This window comes from Acinonyx jubatus, chromosome B3, assembly GCF_027475565.1.
Source record: "Acinonyx jubatus isolate Ajub_Pintada_27869175 chromosome B3, VMU_Ajub_asm_v1.0, whole genome shotgun sequence".
Classification (NCBI taxonomy): Eukaryota; Metazoa; Chordata; class Mammalia; order Carnivora; family Felidae; genus Acinonyx; species Acinonyx jubatus.
In genome coordinates, this window is record NC_069386.1 from 36,870,492 (window position 1) to 36,889,456 (window position 18,965).

An 18,965-nucleotide genomic window follows, 5' to 3' on the forward strand; every position below is an offset into this window, starting at 1 on the left:
ACAAATTCTTATTTGGATAAAAACAACACTTTGAGATTGGTATCACCACCCTCATTTTACAGATGAAGAAGCTGAGGCTCAGATAAGCTACATTACTGTTGACTCCCTAGTTACGTAGCGGCAGAACCTGAACTTGAAGTTGTATCTTCTGATATCCTTCTGATCTTTTTTTTTTTAACGTTTATTTATTTTTGAGACACAAAGCATGAGCGGGGCAGGGGCAGAGAGAGAGAGGGAAGGAGAAGACACAGAATCTGAAGCAGGCTCCAGGCTCTGAGCTGTTGGCACAGAGCCCGACATGGGGCTCGAACCCGTGAACCATGAGATCATGGCCTGAGCCGAAGTCCAACGCTTAATGGACTGAGCCACCCAGGTGGCCAAGGATCTGAAGTAGACTCCAGTCCCTGAGCTGTCAGCACAAAGCCCAATGTGGGGCTTGAACTCACGAGCTGTGAGATCATGACCTGAGCTAAGTCGGACGCTTAATAACTGACTGAGCCATCCAGGTGCCCCCTGATCTGATCAATGCTCTTTCCAGTTTACCATGCTGTTTCTTGTCTCATGTTCATGACAGACTCATTTCAAGATCTAGGGGCCATCTTCGGCCTCTTCAGACTTCACATACAGAGGACAGAGTATGTCCTGCCAGTTGTCTGGCCACAAATCTTTCCAGTTTTCCAATTCTATCATAATGCTTATAGAAACAAGCAAGGTCATGGGCGCCTGGGTGGCCCAGTAGGTTAAGCGTCCAACTTCGGTTCAGGTCATGATCTCATGGTTCATGAGTTTGAGCCCTGTGTCAGGCTCTGTGCTGACAGCTCAGAGCCTGGAGCCTGCTTCAGATTCTGTGTGTGTCTCCCTCTGCCCCTCCCCTGGATGTGCTCTTTCTCTCGAAAATAAATATTAAAAAAAAACAAAAACAAGCAAGGTCATGGCTCCATGCCTTTGCTCCTGCTGCTTCCTTGAATGCCTGTGTTGGACAGACACTCATGGGCCATCTTCCCAGCCTCACTCTCCCTTCTGCCTTCCTGATGGACCCTGATCTCTGGCTCCCTGTTCTGTGTGACCTAACTACTTTGTTCACGTGTCTCTCAAGGCACTCACCAGTTCGGCTTCTATTTCATTTAGTCCTACCCACTCCCCAACCAGTTTTATTGAGATATAACAGACACACAGCAGTTATAAGTTTCAGGTATACTGCATACTGATTTGACATATATATTGTGAAATGATTACCACAGTAAGTTCACATCCATCATCTTATATAAATGAAAAGAAGAAAACGGTTTTTCCCTTGTGATGAGAACTCTTAGAATTTACCCCCCTTAGCAACTTTCAAATATACCATACAGTAGCATGAAGATTCTGCAGACTGTTTTCCATAGTGGCTACACCCGTTTACATTCCCACCAACAGCACGAGGGCTCCCTTTTCTCCACATCCTTGCCAATACTTGTTATCTCTTGTCATTTTGGTGAAAGCCATTCTGACAGGCATGAGGTGGTATCTCATTGTGGTTTTGATTTGCATTTCCCTGATGATGAGTGATGCTGAGCATCTTTTCACATACCTGTTGGCCATTAGTATATCTCCTCTGGAAAAAAAAAGTCTATTCAGGTCCTTTGTCCATTTTAATTGGACTATTTGTTTTGTTTTTGCTACTGAATTGAAGGAGTTCTTTATATATGTTGGATATTAACCCCTTATCAGATAGATGGTTTACCAATATTTTCCCCATTCTGTACGTTGTCTTTCATTTAGTTCTTTTTTATTTTCATTTCATTTAGTTATTTTTGACCACCTGTAAACAGAGATTACTAAACAGCTACTTGGTGTCCTGTAAACAGAGATTACTAAACAGCTACTTTTGCCACACCCCTGCAATGGTTAGATCAGTGCCTCACTTTCACACAGCACGGTAAGCTCCTCTGTATTCCCTGCAGCTCTGCAATTCAAGTGGTTGGTCTGGGAATTGCTTGCTACTGGTCTATGACAAGATAAGAACGATGCCATGTCAATCAGCCCGCAGCTTCCTTCACTGACAAAGTTTTGCTGCAAACAAATGTCGGCTAAATTAAACAGAGGCTTTGAGTCATGCTTGGTTTATGTTCTGGCACAAGCTCCTTATCTTGTGGTCAAGAAACAGTTCCCATGCTACCAGTCCACGGTCCATGTGTGAATAGCACTAGAAATGGCACCTGGCAACTCACTCTGCACGTAGAATGTGCTCAGTGAATTTGCTGAGTTAAAAGAAATTTCCCACAAACTCAAGGAACAGTATCTCTTGGAAGTTGCATACTTCTACAACCATGACGGTAGAACTGAAAAGGAGAAAAGGTTTGAGGCCCTCAGTTTCTGCTGCAGGTTGACAAAACCAAAAACCAATAATAACTCACAAAATCTTACAGCTTCCCTTCAGCCAACTAACAGACCAAGTGCAAACTGCTGGTGATCATCTTCTCTCCTCCCGTTTGGCCTTTTTGCGCTGAGGTTCAATCTGTGGCCAGGCGCCTGCTGCTGTGTGCGGCCGCCAGATCCCCGCCTCAACCATGGCCCTGCAGCTGCGGGACGAGGCCAAGGTGGAGGGGACCATACGGAGTGAGGTGAGCAGAGGAACAGTTTTGGCTTCACAAGCAAACTGCTGAAATCCTACATGTTTCTTTGCAGGCTATTTGTGTTTAGTTTTATTTTTGATTGCGAGGAATCACTGGACTTAGCTGAAATTCTCACAACCATAATCCCTGCCCACTCCAGAACCAGTAGATATAGCTTTGTTTAAGGCCAAATGGTCCAATGTCCATCCTGACTGCATGGCTCCAGGCAAGCCAGTTAACCTTTCTAAAGCCCCAGTTTAACACATCAGTAAAATGGGAATAAGAATGACCCTTGTAGTGTCTGTGTGAAGCTCAAATGAGTAATTTATATGAAAGAACTCTGTAAACTCAGGTGTTCAAAAAATGTTATGTTGAGATGAATTTCGCTCTCTACAAGAAATCTTTTTTTTTTTAAATGTTAAAGGGTGGAAGCCTTTCTGCGTTATCTGCAGCTCCGAGACGCATGCAATCCTCACTCCCACTGCTTTCAAGTAAGTTCAGAGAAAATAAGTTGTAGTATGGGTTTTGGCTACTTTCCCTTATGACCCAAGCTGTGTCCCATGCAGGAGGTAATACACTCACATAAATAAATGTTCTGCAAGGCCTGGCTTACTTGTCACCCATTCACAAAGCCATCCTGGAAAACCCTGGCTGGAAGAAATCACGCCTTCTGCAGAAGACGTTTTTACCTGTTAAATTCATATAATTCCAGTTCGATAACTATTTAGCGCGCATTCTTCTTGGGGCTAGGGACCGGGCAGGAGGCTAAGGATACACAGGTAGGTAAGACATGGTGTCCTCCAGAGACTCGTGGTCTTGTTTACGGATGGTTACCAGTTATGTGAACAAGTTACCGCCACAAAGTGTGAGAAGTGTGCCAGCAGAGGCACTTGCCGGGAGGGAGGGTGTCATAAAACAGGAAGTCATGCCCTCCCGAAGCAGGCCTGGGAAGCTTCTCAGAGGCTGTGCGAGTGAACACTCATTTTCTATCTAAGTCTACTTCTAATCCTCGACAAGCGCTGGGGGCTCTTTAACTGAAACGGCAGGATTTCGCTATGTGGACGTGAGGAAATAGTACAAAGCAAAGACACAACCATGTGAGAATGCCTCATGTGTGCAGGCACCGTGAGGGCGTCAGGGCACAGCGTGCATGTGGAGGAGCACCGGAGGGGTGAAGGGGCACTGAAGGTGGGCAGGGGTAGGTGAGGCAGGGCCTCTGGCGGGTCTCCTGTTCTGTCCAGTGCTTGGTTGTTTCTATCCTCCTGTTCCTTGCTAGACCGTAAGCTGGCTGAGGTCAGGATTCAGGGCTGACATACAGCTTTCCTGGCATTTCCAGGCTGCTCTGCAGAGCGGACACTCGACGAATAAAAATGGTGAGAGAACACTTGTGATGCCCAAAGCGTGTCCCCTCCTATCTCACGAGAGTAGAATATCTGTACCAGACGTGCGGCGGGTTATAATTCAGCCAGCCCTCTAAATCTACCCTTACGCCTTTCTTTGGTACTTAACCCACTTTCCAGATGACGTGGCATTGCTGCCTGCACAGGAGAGCTGGGCTATTTCCGAAGGCGAGAAGGATGGTGTGCCCAGCCCCGGCTCAGCTGACCTCCCTGACGAGTGGAGGAAATGCCTGCCTCGGGGAAAGAACTTTCCAGCCCGGGAGCTGGTGCCTCAGGCCCTGCACACACCAGCATTCCAGGGTTGCCGATGTGCCTTCCGAGAGTTAGAGCCGGAGTATTCCAGAGGCAAGGCTGTGGCTTAAAAAAAAAAAAAAAATCATGTTTAATTTAAAAATTAGAAACTGGAGCAGGCTGTGAGCACAGGGGTTGATTGAAACAAAATTTAAATTCCTGTCAAGCCCATTTAAACACGGGGGCCCTTCATAGACAATTAGCTGCTCCCTGTGAATGCTGAATAAACTCAGGCCTGGTCACTGCGAGAAGACAGGCGCCTACTGTGAGGCACTGAAAAAAAAATTAACTAAAATCAGGCTGTATGAAATATTTCGCCTTTCAGTATATCACAGGGGTTTGAAAGTGTAAACAAGACAAAAATCGATTCCTTGGTGCCCTCAAATCAATCCCCCAAAATGGTTAGGGCATCTGTTTCTGCTAAATTTTGTTTACATCGGCAGATTTGCCTTAATTGCGGCTGTTTGTCTCCTAGTGTCCCTGGGGCCCTAATCTCCCGATTACTAATACTTAACACTCATTTCACATCTAAAGCTACTTCTAATCCTCAACAGGTTTTGGGGGCTCTTAAAATTATTGAAGCCACAGAGGCGGGAGACACAGCCTCTTTGTGAAAGGGACATTTTCTTATCTACTACCAGCTGGGCCCAATCATCACTAGGGATGGTGACAACAAAGGTGCTAAAAGGCTCTTCCACAATGACTGCTGCTCCACTGGGGATTCAGAGGATAAAAAAGAGCTTTGATGGAAAAATCTGAACAAGAGGCTAGAGCAGTCCAGCCAAATAAAGTTACTGTCATAATCAAATGCTGTCAATCACCATGAAAATCCAATTAAAAATGTTTCAGCACAGCCCTCTTAAGTGGAAAAATGTACCCTATTTATACAAATTTTTGTCAACGCCACACCAATCCCACAATTAGAAAGTCCTGCTATTAATTGAACGCACCTCCCCCCCCCCCCCCAAGTTTAAAAACAGATGCAGGCCATTCTGAAGCTTTCCGACGGAGGTGAGACACACGTAAGCTATTGGCATACAATTAAGAGTTAATCGGGTTACATCTGAAAATTCCATTTTTATTTGTGTCAAGGGAACCTTTGCACAAATAAACGAATGCTACCTAGCCTCCTACTTCAGAATCAGTGACCATTTATATTAAGAGAACAGAGAAACGGTAAACCAGGATACTGGAAAGAAACTAGTCCATGCTCCGGCAAATGTCTCTCGGTAGACCAAGACCTAATGTTTAATTCTAATCTTGAAAATTAAATAGAGGACAGAAGGCCCAAATGTCTCCACTGCCTTTAGGCAGTCTCTAAATGGCCAAGCGAACCTCAAATTATCTGCAGGCAGATTTGGCCCCCCAAATAACCGTGTATCTACAAAGGCCCCACTGAAACCACAAGACTCCGGATCCCCAAAGGTCTCTCTCAAAACTGCTACAAATTAAAAAGCAAACAACCCATTAAACAAATCCAGCTGGTTTCAACTGTAAATACGAGGATTCTAATATTTTTCCAGCCCTTGAAATTCCTGGTTAGACTCATTAATTATTGATAAGAATCGCATCTATTTATTGGAGTGTACTCACAGGAAAACAAGTTTGCTGCCTTCAACAGCAATTCCCAAATCACAGAGCTAGGCTTCAGATCCTTTTATATTCCCCCCTTCCCCCTCCAAATGGCTAAATGTCTCCGGTCTTTTTCAACTTGGTCCATTATTCCCGAGAGCTAGGGGCTGGGGTGGCATGCATCTGCTATGCTGATAGATAAAGACCTTGAAGTCCCCCTGCCATCAATCTAACCAAGCAAAGATGGTGTTGGCCAGGTGGTCTCCTCTAGGGTCTTGGCTCTCTGACGACCTCTTGATTTGGAATTAACTGTCGGGAGCGAATTCTCAAGCGGTCGGAATGCACGCCGACGATCACAGGTGCTGAGCAACAACTACCTAACACTGTGGTATTCCTCCCATACTTCAAGGTGGGCTGGCCGGACCCTGGTGCCTGTCCTGATTGGTCACACCCATGCTGAACTGGTTGGTAAATGCTTCGAATAGCATCCCTGCAAACACTGTGACATCTTAAAAACTCCTTTATTTTGACACCACGTTATTTTACCCAGATGACCTCTGAGCAAGTCAAACAAAGACCTCTGATCAGACCATGCATCCTAGTGTGGTCACCCTGACTCCTATTGTACGTTACAATGTCCAGAGATTGCTTGTTCTTGGGTCAGTCTCCTCAGCTTTATTGTGTGAGCTCTTGGAGATCAACGGACCTATCTTGTGTGTCTATCTATCCGATGTCTAGTACAGTGTTTTATTACACTGGACGAGAGAGGCTGGCACGTGCAAAGAGTAAGTGATGGTGATTTCTCTTCCTGCGAGTAGATTAAAGACCTCGCCCAAATGGCAGTAGCATAGATCCGTGCTAGGCACTGAATTATGAGAGCATGACCCTCCTTCAAGGCACTTACAATCTAGTTGGAGAAAAAAGACATCTAACTAGTGAGTTTCACCTCTGGCTGCTCCTTGTAATCACCTGGAGAGCTTTAAAAAATAAAACAGTACCTGCTCCGTGGCCCAAATGCCAGAGATTCTTTGATCTGGGCTGGGATCCAGGCATTGTTTTTTTCCCTCTGATTTTTAACCCACTTGGATGATTCTGAAGAGTTGCCAGCTTTAGGAACCACTGTACTACATGGACCAACTTGTGAATGTAAGATGAATATGTAATTTGTGTAATTAAGTGCTGTTCCAAGTGAGAGACAATAAATTCTGGAGTGCTTCAGAGCAGGGAGTGCTCCACTCACTGGGACGGGGAGGAGGATGGAGACCTTCGGGCACAGGGGAGAGGAGGTCATTCCAAACTGAGGCCGCCACCCTAATCAAAGAAGCTGCCAACAGGCTGAGTGGTGTCACATGAGGACCTAGTGACAACATACTCCCAAGACCCGGCTTAGCTCGCTGTGAATGTGGCAGAGCGCTGAAGGGCAGCCCAGGCGATCGACTTTCCGGCATCCAGGATAACCAAACTCTTTTTGTGGTCAAGGCCCCACAGCCTCATTGTGCCATGGAACATGATGCCGGGAAGATGACAGTTGGCCCAGCAGAACAAGAAAGAAGCCTTGCAGGCGGGAGTTCAAAAAACTGCAATCTTAAACAGGCAAATCATCACCATATTAAGAGATCTGACCTGACTGATGGAGGAAAAAAGTTATCCTTAACTGGGAAATTAAAATTGTTAGATCCCCCATGATCAAGGAGTGACAGATTTTATCTATCTGTATCTCTCTTGCTACATGCATGTATATAAATACACACACACACACATACACACATTTATCTGCTAAAGTCTCGTGAAAAGATTAAGCAGTCACGTCTGTGGAAAAACAAAGCTTGTTTTCTGGGGTTATAATCTCTCTGTTCTTGCTGAAGTGCTAACGTGTCATCAAAAATTCAAATTAAAGCTGTCTGATTTAGTGCGATCTCAAGCATCCAGACAGTGATTCTGCCATTGTAATTATGTGCAATTAAAAAGCTAAAATCAACTTCTTACCAGTGGATTCCTATTTATAAGCAGATACAAACAGATGATTTTAATGGCCTTCAGAACTTGAAAAAAAAAAGTCATTACATGGTGGTCAACTGGACCTTGTGTGGAGCCCCCCAGGCTTCTGTGATACTATTTGCGCTTGAAGGAAATACTTAGCTGAAGTTACAATCCCAGCCAGGGTTTCTCCCTACAAATTCCGGGGGCCTTAGCTAATGAGCTGATTTGCACCTCCAGATGAATAACTGAAAATGATGTCTGCAAGAATGGGCGGCCAGACACACACAAGTTTGGCCCTAAGGGTCTGTTTTAAAATATGAACTTTAAGACACAGGTGATGTGGTAGATGTAGTAAGATACTAGATGTAGTAAATGTTACCCAAGTTTAGAATTGCTTGTGAAATCATCATTAGCATCTTGCAAAATTTAGATTGCAAGCAGAGTGGTCCATGATCACTATGCAAGGAAGCTGATGAAATGTGCCTTTCCTCCTATCTGTACTTAGGAGACATGTAAACTCTAGATCAAAATAAACCGAAGCTCATCTTGGAGCTCAGTGGAATGTGGTGGTAATGTTGAACTTTATCTGAGCCCTGTGCTCCCAGAAAGAAATACAGATGAGAAGTCTCCCCCGCTCTTTTGTTAGCTACAAAGGACCAACCTGCTTTCACAGACCCTTTTCCACCCTTCCTCCTGACTTCCATAAGACTGGCTGATGACTTCCTGTTTACCTGCGTCCGTAACCTTGGCCCCCTCCCTTTCCTCTGAGACGGTCCCCATTAGTAAACATTCTCCATATTGCAACAGCCTGAACAAAATCATCTTCTTGACTGTCCAGTGCATTCTGACTATTGCGGTGGCCAAAAGGTTTGGGGCTAACAATGGTGAACAAAGCCATGTGGTGTAAATCCAAAAGTTACACTGGAATTGAAGTGCTGGACAGATGAAAATCTGACATGGTGCTTTCTCCAGTTTCTGAAAGGGACTGTGCAGATGTCCGGTTTATCACACCCATTGATTAACTGAGAGACCAGCAACCAAACTATCTGAAAATGTAATTACAATCAGGTTTGGATAAGCAGAGAAGCTACCAGTGACAATTTAATTTAGAGGAGTTAAACAAGTTAACATCTCTTTGCAAGTAATTAAATGTTTAAACAGATTTTTCTGGAGCAGTTTGGTGTTTATTAGCCCCCAAACAATACCACCTCTTATACATAAAGCCTTTTCTGAGAAATGAGATGCCTTCAAGTTTGCAGCTGCTGGGATTTAGATGAAGCAGGGAAAAAAAAAATCTAAAAGCACTATTTTGATTGTAACTGACATCCCTCCCTCAAGATCCCACACCTGCTTTTTATATTTCCAGTCCCACGATTTACTTGCTTTCTAAGCAAAATGTCAAATTTCAATTGCAAACTGTATTCTGTGTTTCTGAATCGAAAACCAAAAAAACCCAAACCTGAGGAAATGCTAAAGGAGGAAGCCCTGCTCTGGAATGTACCAGGAAATGCACAAAATAACAGACATTATTGGAACCTAAGGAGAAAACCCATGTTTTTAAACAATTACTAGAGCAGTATAGTAATAGCATAAAGACAATTTCTGCGCCAGCTTGTTTCTCTGAAATTCTCTCTGCCACTGAACAGCTAGAACAGATAATAACTATTAGTAAATCAAACTCCTCTGCAATATCCAGCTGTGCCTCACGCATTTACATACAGATAGAATGGGTATATGTTTTTAATATGTATGTGATCCGTACTTTTACCACAGCCGAAGTGCATGCTACAAAGAAGGAGGAGAATGGGAATCGGATCAGCATGAGATAATAAAGTGGCCTAGATAAAGTATTAGCCAGCGATTGATCTCAAACCGGGATGCTGCTTCTTCTGACCTGATTACTTACTATGCATAGATTCCATTAAATAGAGCTTAGACATGGAAAGCTTCTGGAAATACTCTAAATGCATAGAAGGATCTACAGTACTCCGAACCCAAATTGTAACTGCAGAGGTGCCCACGGCCCCTACCCTCCCTCCCTGAGTCAAGGCCCACATTCAGGATAGGCTGGGGAGGTTAAAGGGCCACCTGACAGCTGGTGGGAAGCCCTGCTGAGTCCCACAGGGAGGGCTTTTCCCTTCTCTCCCCTATGCCAGGCCAGCACCCTCCGAGTGGATGCCTCCCTCCTGAGCTGCTTCTCTGGTCCTGGCGGCACAGCGCTAACTAACAGAATGAAAGGCAGCGAGGGAGCTTAACAATCATTCAGGGTCACGGTCCCGTTTGAAAAACTGATGACAGCCATGAATTTTGCTTTTCAGGAAAGAATGCAAATCCCCACATGCATACACGATGTTGGATGTAATTTCAGGGGCTCTAACAGACTTCCTGAAGTCACAGACCCTAGGTCAAGGACTGGTGATCTTGTCCATCCCCTCTGTTTTGCAGATGAAGACACGAAAGCAGGGAGGGAATGGGGAGCTGCTGACAAGGGAAGGGAAGGGAAGTGTGGAGGCTTTCCTGCTAAATCACAGCCTGACCTTACCTACAAAAGAACCCCAAAGGAAGACTAACTCAGCAGAAGGAATTCTCGTGGCTTGCCTGAGCAAGGCTCTACTCAATAATGCCTCTCACCAGATCCCTTTTAGTCACAAATACTTAAACCCACAATCTGAAGAGCAAACCAGACCTGAACCTCTCCATCTCAACATGCTCCCACCTCAAGCTGTCTCTCTGTTTCTGAACCTAGAGGTCTGGTTTTTATTTTGTGTTCTTCAACCTGATCATTGACATTTGGGGAAAACGTCTCCATCACCCTTGCGTTATGGTCTTCTCCCTTCTTGCTGCGTTCTTGCCAACCCGTCCCAGTGGGCAACAGCTGTCCCTCACTCCACATAAGCTGCAACATCCCTGCCTGGTTGTCTGAAGCCTGGCGAACATTCTGTCTGCCATCTCCATAGTTTCTACAGCTTGGAAACTTATCTTCTAAGTTTGCAGGTCCTACGTCACAGAACTGGCATAGCGCTGACACAGGTCTTTCCTGCAATTTATACCCAGGCGATTTAAAAGTGGGTTCTTTAATAAGGGCATCATTTTCTCAGGAGCAGAAAGAGTGTGTTGGGGGTGGGGGTCAGCATGTTGAACTTTCTTGGCTGCCTCCATGGCTGGTTTTCCTTTTTTGGGTATAACCCTGACTCCTGATTTATGCAATAGGTCTTAAAAGACTAAAGGATGAAGGATTTCCCTATTCTTGAATAGAAGTCCACTCACAAAGAAAGGTATGGGTTGGTGGGTGGGTGGGTGTGTGGCTTCTATGTGAAGTCAAAGTTTTCAGACTTGGACTAGGGTATCTTCTACAAGAGGGGGAATTTCTTAACAGATCACCCAGTGGGTGAACGTGTTGCCTATGTGAATTCCACCTTTGTGGCTTTGGGACTCCCTGAGGCCAATGTCAAAATGATTTCTGTTCCAAAAGGCACCAGAGGTTTCACAATGCTCTGAAAAAGTCTGGCCGTCTACACACTCATGCTTTGCGGAGCCTGTTTCCTTTGCCTGGAATGTCCCCTTAAAAACACTCTACTAAAGTTCAGTTCATCCTCCAAAGGCCCTTTTCTTTAAAAAAAAAAAATTTTTTTTTTAACCTTTATTTATTATTATTGAGAGACAGAGAGACACAGAGCGTGAGCAGCGGAGGGGTAGAGAGAGGGGGAGAACAGAATCTGAAGTAGGTTCCAGGCTCTGAGCTGTCAGCACAGAGCCCGACGCGGGGCTCGAACTCACAAACTGCGAGATCATGACCCGAGCCGAAGTCAGTCGCCCAACCAAACGAGCCACCCAGGGGCCCCTAACGGCCCTTTTCAAAGGCTGCCTTCTCCATGTAGCTTTTCCCCACTTCCCCAAATGGATCCTCACAGGACTCTGCTGTTCTTTTATGGCAGTTACTTTATTCTAGTGATTCCTCAAGCCAGGTAACAAGCCACTTTCTTTCCCATTCCCTATTTGGCTCAGTATTCCAGTCAGAGGCAAGTAGGGCCCAGCCCTCTTGACCACAGGAGCCACACACACATTGCAAGTTTCCTGCCTCCTCACTGAACACTTTCTAAGCCAGGGGGCCTCACCGGTGTGGCACCTAAGGGAATACGTCCACTTAATTCAAACTGAGGACAGTCCTAAAAATGTTACATTAAGTATAGGATGATGCTTCCTCTGACTACATTTTTCATTGTTATTTTATGGATTTTATTTATTTAATGTATATTTTAAACTAATCTAAGTCTATTTTTTTTAATGCTTATTTATTTTTGAGAGAGAGAGAACGAGCACGAGCAGGGTAGGGGCAGAGAGAGAGGGAGACAGAGCACGAGCAGGGGAGGGGCAGAGAGAGGGAAACACAGAATCTGAAGCAGGCTCCAGGCTCCGAGCTGTCAGCACAGAGCCCGTTGTGGGGCTTGAACCCACAGAACGCAAGATCATGAACCGAGCTGAAGTCAGATGTTTAACCGATGGAGCCACCCAGGCACCCCGTATTTTATGGATTTACTGTTATTTACTAATTAAAACCATGGGACAGCACACACCAGCGTGCACAGTTGTAGAGAGAGCTACCGGAATATGTATTCCTTGTCTCTCTCTCTCTTCACACACACACACACACACACACACACACACACACACACACACACACGCACACACACCTTTACATACACTTGCTTCTAAGGCACTGAAAGTACTCAGCCTTTAGCCTTGTCTTTATGACTTGTCGCCCTGGAGTTGTATTCCTTACCAAGACATACATCCATATGCATTTATGGGCGTATGTACGATCTGCAGTGTTTTATTTATAAGTGGCCAGCTCATTGCAGCACTGAAACATGCATTTACAAACAGATATCTGCTTTATGAAACCCTATTCCTTTGTTTTAATAGCTGAGCTATCCAGCCATAGCATAATAATGTACAAGGTAAATGGGTCTCCATCTCTAGAACCTGTTCCAAGTTTTCTCAAATGTGACTAACTGCAAGAATTTCCCGACCATCAAAGAGACGCCACCACCAAAAGACCAGTTTATTCTAGACATGAAACCTGCACAGTTATAAATTGCAGAGGTTTTAGGGGTGAACTTTAACTTGAAACTACCCTGAAATAGAAGATTTGCTTCAGGGGTAACACGAAAGAGAAAACTACCTTCCTCGAAAGCACTCATGATGCAAAAGGGAAACATGCTGTTATTGTATATTCCAGGATGAAATATGTATTATATAGAAGAAGTCTGGGCACTTGGGGTGTTTATTAGGATGGCATACAATGGATGAAAACCTCTGAACTCGTATCTGTAAAATGCTTATTGTTAAAGTGGTGACAGAACCTTGGCCGGAATTTGCTGAGTGCAATAATGTAAAGATAGGGAATGGTTTAAGCAAAACGTAAGAAAGAGCAGACTATAATTATTACTTACTAATGCTCGATGCTAGCGTTATTCTAACAGCTTGTGCACTGTCAAATCAACAATCTGCACTAAATAAATGACCATTTGGGAATTGCTAGGGAGCGTCTCTGTTCCTCTCCCTGCTCGACTAAAAACTGTCATTTGCAATCAAAGAAAGCGGCCTTGGAGCTGAGAACACAGCACCCGCAGCCTTAGAGTTGTCTCCTTCTGAGTAAAGACCAAAGATTCACATTAACTTGATCTTTTGCAGCCAATCTAATTTCATCCTACATGAATCCAAGAGGACTCCACGCCACGATGAGAATTTCCTGTAGGACTGCGCTAAAAACTTAATATGCTGACTCTCTTTTCTGTTACCAATCCTCTAGATTCTGAGAGGCTGTAACAGCAAATGAGGACAAGGAAGTAACCCAGATTAACTTGTGATCCTTGAGTGTGAGGCGAAGGAAGACAGTTCAGCCTTGTGTCGAAAAAGTGGTAGGTTTTTAAAAAGTAGAAAATGACTATCTGAGGCTATGAGCTTCACAAACACCTACCCAAATGGAGTAAGTAATGTGGCCTCTCCAGAGCCTGTGGATGTTTTAAATTCCATTCTGGTTCTTTTAACTGAATATTAAGCACAGCCATATAAGTAGAGAATTCTAATGTAACTAAAAATATGTACTTACCATCAGGTCCTCAGGTGCTGGTCTTTCTTTTGGTTGTTTTCGCATGCTGTAAAAGGGGGGGGGGAACCTCATTGTTATCTGTATCGCTTACAAATTTGTGCTGTATTTCCCACCGTTGACTCTATCTCCTGGAATCTGAATGTTTTCAAATTTACGAGTTCAATTCCTGGCCAAAGTATTAGCATAGATTCCTATCTTTTATTTTGGCCTTTAATTATCAGATTTTGGGAGACTCTCATGAATCAGAAACACCAAGATTTTTGAGAGGGAGTTATGCTTGCAATACAGATGAAGAATGAATTTAAAAATGTGAAAAAAAACCCTGGCAGTATTTCTTCCTGGCTCAGTTTTCGATGTATTTCCAACTTAAATCTAGGGAACAATGTAATTCTTTTTTGGTAACTGGGATAAAGTAATAAGAAAAGAAACATGACTACCAGGTCAAATGAAAAAACATCTTATTCCTTTCATTATTTCTCTGAATGACAAATAATATATAAAGACGTCAGGAATCTAGATAATGCTATAAAATTACAAATGGGCTGTTACATTATCTCCACTTTCTTTTATTCTGGCTACATAATGCAAGTTGATATTCATTAAATAGCTGTGGGGGAAGTTAAGTTTGTTTAAGCTGCTTAAAGAATCCCATTCCTCATACAAAATATTTCTTGTCTCACATGTAGTACGTATAATCAGTAGCTGTATCATGTACGCAGCTACATGATGAAGCACTCATACGTGGCACTGGCGTGACTATGGGTAACTACCTATTTGGTGGCCGTATCTGTACTAAATTCAGAGTGTCTGTGGCAGGAAGTCATGAAAAGATGACTGCTTCTTCTATTACTTCAAAATCACACAGATGCTTCTCTTTACATAAGGCGACCTCTAACAAGCTAGAAGAAAACCCATCATATAATCCCTGCATTTGCTATTTTTTTTTTAAGTAGAAAGACTTAATGATCATTTGGTAAATAAGAACCGTAGTTATGAACCATTAATGACATCGAGGACATTTGCCTTCCCTATAAATAACCATATGCACCTCTCAAATACTGCATCCATTAGCAAGTAATTCAAGCTGTCTCGCCGGTGGAGTTGGTAACAGTCCTAATCTGACATTCCAAAGTAGCTGTATCTCTTGGGAAAACAAGGCTATTACCCACTATCATTTCTGTTTCGGCTTGACATCTGTGGAAATTTCAACACAGGTTATCCCTCCCCCTGTCTCCATAAAACTTCTACACAGCAGCTGATTAATTTTTTGGGCAGAAGGAAGGTAAAGTCTTATCTGCTTTTCCCCATCTGCCCAGAACCAGCTACACCCCCAAGTAGGTCTCAGGCCACACAGCGAGATGCACAGCCGTCTGATCACAAACCCCACATCTCCGGGACAGGTGATGCCCAAACCAGCACCCCGGGCAGTTTAGGAATGGCACGGTTTATGTTTCAATTTCTGCATTTCAAAATGGGGCCTTCCCATGATGTGCTTCTGAGTGTTTCTAGGAATTCCATGTAAAGGAAATTAAGAGAGATTAATCCACATTTCTGGATAATGGCTCTATATTATCAATGAGCCCAGGAGTCCAGTGTTCAGCCAATATATGTGCTTTTTCCGACATGGCATGCTTTGGAAATAAAATGACTGCAGGGTAAAAACAGTTTTTAAAAGCTACAGAATATTATATTAGTATTTTAAATAAATAGAAACAGTGTTAATAAAATTTTTAAAGTCGGGGGGGGGAATCTCTTCCTCACATATTTGTCTATGGAATATAAACTGTATGAGACATTTTTATTAAGAGGTAACATATTACACTTAGTCAAAAAGGTGATAAAGCTTGACATTTATATTAAGGAATATTTCTTGGTTTCACTTTAGTGTAATCATCAGATGGATCATGGGGGTGGGGAGGGGAAGGGGACAGTGTACAACCATTTCAGTTTAGCAAGGACTCCTGACTGCACCATTTCGTGGCACTGCAGGAATGAAAGGTTCATTTTCCACCACTGAACAGGACGCTGAAGGGGTGATGGAATGGAATTCAGTGAATGAGAGGAAGAAATGTAGAGGCAGTTATGAGAAAGTTCCAGAATGTCCAGAACAGTTTCTAGTTCGTTCTGTCTCCTGCTTTGGGGTGGTCACTGCTATGCTCCCAGTTTCCTTCTCTCTCTGTCTCTGTCTCTCTCCATGCAGAGGTGAGGGAGAAGACAGAAGGAGGGCAGTGGAGCGACGGGGCCTGGGCCACTGACTGGGGAAGAGGCAGGTGGAGGGGACCTCATTCTACTGAGGGGAAAAAAGGCAGAGGGTGCAAAAGGAACCCTTCCTCAAGTGTCAAATGTCGAGGGGCTGCCCAGAGGCTCTGAGGGCCCCTTTGACCAAAATCCTGCGGTTCCTCCCAGGTCTCCAACTGTTCAAGTGGGCCTAATGGAACCATGTTTTCATAGTCTTTCAAACATCAAAATTCACTGAAATGGGACACCAGTACTCTGTCTAAAATATATCTAAGGATAAAAGTTATTTACTGACAATCCGATGAATTAATAAACTATGCTGCTTCCACTAAGTGACAGACAGTTTTATGGGTAACTTGAGGTTACATTAACAAAAATAAGCTTCATATGTCTGTTCAATAGGGACTATAAAATTGTGTGTTTCTTAAAAAAAAAAAAAAAATTGGGTAGCAACAGTATCTGTGCTCCAAGAAGTAGCCTGATTCTCAGCAGTTTATTAAGACAGGAAAAAGCCTCTAAAGTACATTTACGACCCTTTGTGTAAATAACGTTTACATAATTTAAACAATTTCTTCAGCTTTGCTGCCCCATCTGCCCAAGGCCCCGAAGTCCCTCCTGTCTCCAAAAGGAAGCAGGGAGAGCCATAAGGTCTCACGGAGCCGCAGAGTTAATGGCATGTATCATTTACATTGAGGGCATGGCATGTTTGCAAACGGGCTCACCACTGAGTGATGAAATGTACAAATGGCTCGGAGAACTCTCCAACCGGAAGGACGGGCGAATCCTGGGATGGAGGAGAAACAAGTCACCAAAAGTCACAACAATTCCTCTTCTTCCTTTATATCCACCCCCACCTCCCCGCAAGGAACAGCAGAATATATAACAGGGATTCACCAACATGTGGAAAGGAAAATAAGGCCTCGTCCAATTAAAAAGACTGTCGACACCCTCTCCCACATGTTTATGTAAAAACGCCAAATTTAAAGCCACACACATTTTACAATAGTGAGAAACATGAGAGCAAAGAGGGAGGGGAGGTGAAAAAAGGACAATGATAGCCACAGGGTAGGAAAGAAGGTACGAAAGTGTAAATGAGAAATTAATGATTATTTAAGTAACACACAAATGGTCTTGTAATTAACAAAGAGCTGTGAAATTATTCTTGTGCTGACCTCTGTTTCTTTTACTGGATTTGCTATTTATTTACACTTTCCCTTTTATTTACATTTATTTGTATATTCAACCGATCTTAACTGCCTGCAGAATCATGTGGGTCAGTTTGCTTTTGTTTTTGTTTCTGTTTTTTACTTGAATAGAAAGGCTTTTATGGGAGAAGCTGTTTCTTGAAAAGGAATTTCAGCCTATTTGCCAGTCCAGACAAACTCGTCATAGGAGAAAACCAGTGAATTAAGGACACAATGAAAACCTCCCACCTTGACCACCAAACAGAACTGGGGTGGAGGTGGGAGTCACTCAAATGAGCAGGAAACAACACAGCAACAAATGACAACCACCGGGTAACACAGGGAGCAGACCCCATTACCATTTGCAAAGGAAGGCTTTAAGAATTTAGGAGTTTTTCCAAGAATGACAGAGAGCGCCACTGTGTTTATAGTGTAATGGCTCAGGATGTAATGAAATTACACTGCAGAGTACTTTAACAGTCATCTCATTAGACCTACAGTTGGAACAAGAGAGCCACATAAAGTAGGCAGCTGCAAATGACTCCATTCCCATCTATTCTCATTTGCTATTAAAAATACCTTTCGGCGGCTTTTTTCCTCTCTGACATCCCTACACAAAGTGCCCTGCAAAGTATGATACATGCACCTATTTAAATTAACAAAGGAATGACTTATTTTAATCTCACTGTGCTTTGGAGTGCTTTGGCCATTTGGATGAGCAATATATCATTACATACAACCTTCCAGCGCTGCAGGCAAGAAACTCAGAGCATGCAGCATTTGGTGGGAGCCAAACAATTTCTCTAGCACACAACTGTGTCAAATGCATGCATGTATTCATTATTGAGAACGAGAGGAAATAGCTTTGATGTAGTGGAAAAAAGAAGATGATAAAAGCACCTCTGCAATATGCGTGTCATTATCAATGGTGGCAGATAGATACAATTGCACAGCCTCCTATGTGATTAGTAAATATACATATAATTGCTGTGGCCAATTATCAGAAAAATGAGATCGGTAATTACAAGACAGAAAATTAACTAGAACTCTTATTAAGGCTTTGTTTCCAATTCAAACAATTGGAAACTGCTGGAAAATACAATTAAATCAAAAGGAACTGAGGGGGTCAGAGCAGCCAAAACAAAAACAAAAACAAAAACAAAAACCAAAAAAACCAAAAACCAAAAAACAACAAACCCCAAAAACCCAAAGAGGTTAAAAGAAAAGGAATGTGAACAAAATGATTCTTAGATTTTGCATATCTGTTCTCTTTGAATTTACTCTGTTCATCCAGAGCAGGGGAAGGTTAGTGATCATAAACTTAAAATTCTCATCAGTAGAGAAAGGTTTCCAAGAAGAAAGGAAAACAAAGGAAAACGGGAGTGAAATAAAATCTTGCCAAGTTCAAAGGATTACATGCAGGCATTACACAGAGACGACATGAAAAACGGGGGGCTGATGAAACAGTCCGCTCAAAAGAAACAAGGCACGCAATAACATGACAAGTCTTCGATAAAGGTACTATAAAATGGTCACAGAAGTCCCATCGGTTTGAAGAGCAAAAATAAAACATGATATCAATTTCAGCCTGGCC

At 43.3% G+C, this 18,965-nt stretch overlaps 1 protein-coding gene across 10 annotated transcripts in view; it reads right to left on the reverse strand.

Annotated features, from left to right (window-relative positions):
• MAP2K5 (mitogen-activated protein kinase kinase 5) overlaps positions 1–18,965 on the reverse strand; it is a 269,517-nt gene that overhangs the window by 23,432 nt on the left and 227,120 nt on the right. For 6 of the 10 annotated variants that reach the window (XM_015078404.3, XM_015078411.3, XM_015078398.3 and 3 more), the window contains 2 exons: positions 16,910–16,971; positions 13,950–13,995 (listed from right to left, as the gene is read on the reverse strand). The exons of 2 other annotated variants lie outside the window; for them this stretch is intronic. In XM_015078404.3, the coding sequence (XP_014933890.1) occupies positions 13,950–13,995; positions 16,910–16,971 (108 nt within the window). The remainder of the gene's footprint in view (positions 1–13,949; positions 13,996–16,909; positions 16,972–18,965) is intronic. 2 more of the 10 variants (XM_027067613.2, XM_027067611.2) reach the window with 1 other exon arrangement.